At 43.1% G+C, this 6,000-nt stretch overlaps 1 protein-coding gene across 4 annotated transcripts in view; it reads left to right on the forward strand.

Annotated features, from left to right (window-relative positions):
* PDE4B (phosphodiesterase 4B) overlaps positions 1 to 5,581 on the forward strand; it is a 429,564-nt gene extending 423,983 nt beyond the window's left edge. For all 4 annotated transcript variants that reach the window (XM_021680003.1, XM_021680004.1, XM_021680005.1 and 1 more), the window contains one exon: positions 3,285 to 5,581. In XM_021680003.1, the coding sequence (XP_021535678.1) occupies positions 3,285 to 3,650 (366 nt within the window). In that variant the 3' untranslated portion in view covers positions 3,651 to 5,581. The remainder of the gene's footprint in view (positions 1 to 3,284) is intronic.
* Positions 5,582 to 6,000: the final 419 nt, after the last annotated feature.

Raw genomic sequence — 6,000 nt, forward strand, 5'->3', positions numbered from 1 at the left:
GAGGTTATAAGGAAGCAACGACCCATTTAGTTCCATTCTACTTGTGACTCATTTGCCTTCTCCATTACACTAAATTTCACAGGGTAGAGGCAAAGCCATACTCAGAAACTCATCGAAGTTTGGTCTCTGTATTCTCAAGCAGTTTAGAGAGTTGCCTATGACCTTAGCAAATCCAGCTAACTGAACTCAGAGCTGCTGCCTCCTCCCCATCCCTCCAGATTTCTCTTATCCCTGTCCTTATCCAGGAGCTCAACTCTTCATCCTTGCTTCCTCCGCCCTGTGTCTGTTGTCTCTCCATAATCAAGTGCACGGCCAAGGGTGAATCTCATCCCGCATACCTCTTCTACCTCACAGTGACGCCCTTTCCCGTGTCCCCTTCCAAGGTTGCTTCTCTACCTCTGAGGACACACTGACATCTTTGGGTTGTGTCCAAAGCTACAAATTCCCTGCACGCCGAGGACTGGGGACAATATGCTCGAGGCAGGGGGGTGCAGAAATGCCTCAGATACTTCTAGCTGATACTGGAAAGTATCGATAGCCCTACAAAGGCTTCAGGGCCTGCTGAAATGTTATTTTTTTTTCAGGGCAACATATAGTCCTGATTGAGAGGGTCTATAGGCTATTCCAGGTCTTTATCACAAAAGCATGAGGAGGGCTTTTTGTTAGTGTTTATCCTCTTTCCCTGCTACCTGCTACCCCCAAACTTACATATACTTATAATATCAATGCAAAGTACCCTTGCAGTTATTATTTTAAAGATTTATTTATTTATTTATTTGACAGAGAGAGAGACAGCTAGAGAGGAAACACAAGCGGGGGGTGTGGGAGAGGGAGAAGCAGGCTTCCCGCTGAGCAGGGAGCCTGATGCGGGGCTCAATTCCAGGACCCTGGGATCATGACCTGAGCCCAAGGCAGACGCTTAACTGACTGAGCCACCCAAGTGCCCTTGCTGTTATTATTTTATTGTTTTTTTTTTAAAGGAACCCAGTCAAATGAGTTTAAAATCTGTGAAAGTGCTCTAAAAGTCTAATATGCTATAAAAATGCATGCTAGCATTCAGTTGTCAGGGCCAATTCAAATCCCCTAAAGCCTTAATTTGAACAATTAGTTAGTTAATTAATTAATTAAAATAATGCCCAGTTATTATCAACAGTGATGTTGTATATTTATATGGTGTTCTATGTGGTTTTCCACACATTTTCCCAGAACTTGTCCTGTTTGAACCCCCACACAGCTTTGTGAGATAGACACAACAGCTATTTTCCCCGTGCATCAGGTGGAGAAGCTGTCCCCTTGGCTCATTTCACCAGCTCCCAAGTGACCCAGCTGCCCTCTGCCCAGAGCTCTTCCCTCTCCATCACTGTAGCAGGTCTCCCTGTTGCCATGACATCATGGTCCATTCTGGTGTTTCCCGCAGATGGGCTCTGGCAAGCATTGTCTGAGTCATCTGGCAATAAAGTCCTTGACTAGGTGCTGTTAGGATTTGTAGAGCTCTCTCATCCCGGGGCCCAGCAAATAAGCAACTAGAGGCTACCATTCAAAAAAGTTCTGAGCATTTAGCAGAAGCAAAGCAAATGAAGAAAGGAAATGATTGCACGGTGTTCATCTCATTCCATTTTCTCCATTGCCTTGAGCTTGTTTTTTCAGGTCCCTGGAAAACACCTTGAAAATAGTCTCTCAAATCCATTAAATACACATAAAGAAGGAAAAGGGAGTGGGTGGAAGCAAGAGAAATATCTGAATCATCTGCAGTCAAGTTCCAGTGCAGATCAGAGATGTCCCTGACTTTGGTGTGAGTTATGTTAAGACTAGGGAAGCACCAGGGAGAAGATAGACGATAGATAGGTCAATAGATAGGTGATAGATAGATGGATAGATGATAGATATAAATATATAGATACAGGTAGATACAGATATAAAAGAGTCACATATGAACTTCGATGTATTAAATGATTTGCCAAAAAAATGATTTGCCAAAAACCAGAATGTTGTTAAAGGAAAGGTTTCCAGGGGTGCATGGGTGGCTCAGTTGGTTAAGCGACTGCCTTCAGCTCAGGTCATGATCTCAGGGTCCTGGGATCTAGCCCCACATCGGGCTCCCTGCTTGGTGGGAAGCCTGCTTCTCCCTCTCCCACTCCCCTTGCTTGTATTCCCTCTCTCGCTGTCTCTCTGTCTCTGTTAATTAATTAAATAAATAAAATCTTAAAAAAAAAAAAAAAGGAAAGGTTTCCAGTAGTGTGGAAAGAGAGCTGTATCATGTCCCATGGATGCATATACGTTGCTCTTGCTCATTTATCTCTGCATCCGGACCCAGCATCTCTCCAGTCCCCCAGACCAGGACAGGGGAATTCCATTCCCTCATTCAACTAGTGCCTATTCTTTTTCACAACCTGCCCCCACCCCCAGTGTTTCCTGTTTGTCTGACAATGGAGAGGTCAGCATAAGGCCACAGAGCCAGCTCATGCAGGATGCATAGCCCCTGTGTAAACCATAACAGAGCCATAAGCCTCGTATTTATTCACAGGAACACTAGCAAAGGAACTGCTTAATTGTTTTTATTTTCCCTCCTTTCTCCTGATGGAAGTGACCGTACCCTGTGGATCTAAGACAATTGCAGACATGTCCACAGAGGGGAGATTTGTTTGTTTAGGCACTGGAAGTGTATTCAGATGTTTTACCAAAGTCGTCTACAAACAAAAGCATTCCGCGGAACTTGAGAAATTTCAGAGTCATCAGGGGCTGTCTCCTCTTCATTTTGGAATGGCAGCATATTTTAAATCTATCAGGGAAAGAATCTTGAGTCAGAATTCATTAGACCTGGAGCTTCCTTCTTCGGAGAATGACTCACAGAATCCAAGTAGTGACAAAGTCATTCCCAACCAGAGTTACATCCAGACTTCTTATCTGGCACACAGAAGAGGAAAAGTAGTCAGTTATAGTGAGACAAACACGGGCTTGGGAATCAGACGGAGCTGGGTCCAAGTCCCAGCTCTACCACTTACCGGCTCTGTGATCTCTGACAAGATATTTCATCTCAATGAGTCTTAGCTTCCTCCTTTGTAAAGGGTGGGTAACAATACTTACCTTGCGGACGTAAGAGCAATAATGTATATATTACATCCAGGGCATGGTGTACCGTATAGTATGTGCTCAAATAGGGGAATCCATCATTATTGATCTCTCTTAGCTTGTTGTGCCTCTTTCTTTGCCTAGAAACCAGAACAACTCGTTTGGTTTTCAAGAGCCCATCATAATAATCGACATGTAACCTTATTTTTTTCCAGGTTGGTTTCATTGACTACATCGTGCATCCACTGTGGGAGACCTGGGCAGATCTGGTGCAGCCTGACGCCCAGGACATTCTGGATACATTAGAAGATAACAGGAACTGGTATCAGAGCATGATACCCCAGAGTCCCTCCCCACCGCTGGACGAGCAGAATAGAGACTGTCAGGGTCTGATGGAGAAGTTTCAGTTTGAACTGACCCTTGAAGAGGAGGATTCCGAAGGCCCTGACAAAGAGGGAGAGGGTCACAATTATTTCAGCAGCACAAAGACACTTTGTGTGATTGACCCTGACCATAGGGATTCGCTAGGAGAGACTGATGGAGACACTGGGGCAGAAGACAAGTCCCCGACTGACACATAATTGCCTTCTCCGTGTGGAGATGAACATTCCACCTTTACCAAGCATGCCAGCTGGATAGTAGGGCCAGCCCATCATGGGGTCGTAGGCCTGCACGGGACAAGGGCCATGTGGCCTTTCCAGTTACTTGAGTTGGGAGCCAGAATGCGAGACCATGAAGCAAACAGCAGTTCAGAAAATCCCACGGTTGACTTGCCTTGTTTGCAAGCTTAGTGGAGAGCTGAAGCTTTATCTGGTACTGGAGGCCAAGGTCAGATCCTGAGTAAATGGCTTGAAAATGGAAGACACAAAACTGAGAGATTTTTTTCTGCACTAAGTTTTGGGAATCTGTCCCCCCTAGTGACTGAACTGACTGATTAATAACTTCATTTATGAACCTGCTCACCTGTCCCCTTGTCTGCCAACCTGTGTGCCTTTTTTGTAAAACATTTTCACGTCTTTAAAATGCCTGTTGAATACCTAGAGTTTAGTATCAACTTCTACACAGATAAGCGTTCAAAGTTGACATAAACTTTTTTGACTCTTTCTGGGGAAAAAAAAAGGAAAGAAAATGGTCTTCCTTCTTTCTTGGGCAATATCTTTCACTTTACTACAGTTACTTTTGCAAATAGAAAGGATACGCTTCTAACCACATTCTACTTCCTTCCCCTATGGTCCCATCCAGCTTCACAGTTGCCCGTATAACTTATCTCTGTCTGCCTGCTTACAGCAGTATTTTTTTTCTCCTCTTAGAACTTCACTTTTTGTGCTGCAAACAGAATAAAAGTGAACAAACTAAGAGGTAGGAAGGGGTAGTCATGTCATTCCCAATAACAGTCTGTGTAAAATTCAGCTCGATGAGGCAGTGCGCCATGTTGTGTCCCGTAGCCCTGATCCACTGGGCCCTGCACACACACCCCATCCTGTCCCCTCCCCACCTCGTTCTCTACCCAGTGACACACCATTTCCAATTTGATGCTGCCGTCTTTCTCTTGATCTGCCTTCTGCGCTAACACCTCCATTTCTGTTTTTAACAGTATATTTATTACTTCATGTATATAATGTAATGTTTTGTAAGTTATTAATTTATATATCTAACATTGCCTGCCAATGGTGGTGTTACATTTGTGTAGAAAACTCTGCCTAAGAGTTGCGACTTTTCTTGTAACATTTTGTATGGTGTATTACATAACCTGGAAATCGCTTAAGAGAGACATACGACCCCCTCCCCAGTGGGACATCTGTGGGCTTTTATTCAGAAGGTCTGCCCTCTTCCCTGTCTGAGTTGCTCATACTGCACAACCCCTTTGTGAACCAGTTTTGGAAATAGGATTCTCACATTCGATACTAAATGGTTTATACTGAGCTTTTACTTTTGTATAGTTTGATAGGGGTAGGGGGCAAGGGGATGTAGTTTTCACCCATGTTCTATCCAAATCTGTGTCCGCGTGAGTTGGGTTATAACTGGGTTCTACTCTCATTGTGGCTTTGGTTTAAACAGCAACACTACATTTGCTCACAGACGGTTCTTCTAAGTGTTCCCAAACTACTGATTTTGAAGCAAAAGCCTCCTGCCAGCCGTTAAGCAGGAATGTCATGTTCCAATTAATTACAAAAAAAAACCCAAACAATAAAACAATGTGAATTTTATAATAAAATGTGAACTGATGTAGTAAATTATGCAAATGTGAAGCTTCTGATAACACTTGTTAGGCCTCTTATTGGCTTCCGTCTCCCATTTGTAAAATATATTCCAAGCTTTCAGTTGAGCATTGTAACTCACTAGTTAAAGAAATGGCACAAACGTGCATGACCAATGGGTTTGTATGTCTATTTACACTGCATATTTCAGGTGGACATTTTATTGTTTTCAAAAGTTTCTCACAATGTATGTTATAGTATTATTATTATTATATATTGTGCTCAGATGCATTCGTAAGAGACTTTTATATGAAGTGAATAAACAAAAGCATGATTAGATTAGACTGTAGGCCCAATTATTTTGTGGTTAGTTCTGACCTATTAAAAGCAGATATTTCTTTCTCTTCTCTCCTACCCTACCCCACAGAGAAAACCAACCACTTTGCCTGGCCAACCTCTCAACTGAAGTTTCAGAATCTGTGTCCAATCTGTGTCCCCTAGCTTGGAACGTTTCACATGTTCTTAGCAAATATCCACACAGCTCAGTGATGCGGGAGGTGGTTAAAGAAAAGCAAACAAAACCACTGTAAGAATCTGAAAAGTTTAATCCACTAGATAAACCAAGGGAATCTCCAACTTGGCTGGGTCCTCCAGAAAAATGAATCATAGCATCACAGAACATTAGCTTCATGTAGTCAAATGGTCCCACTGATTCAGTTGACACATGAAGAAT

The sequence above is a fragment of the Neomonachus schauinslandi genome, chromosome 4 (genome assembly GCF_002201575.2).
Source record: "Neomonachus schauinslandi chromosome 4, ASM220157v2, whole genome shotgun sequence".
NCBI lineage: Eukaryota > Metazoa > Chordata > Mammalia > Carnivora > Phocidae > Neomonachus > Neomonachus schauinslandi.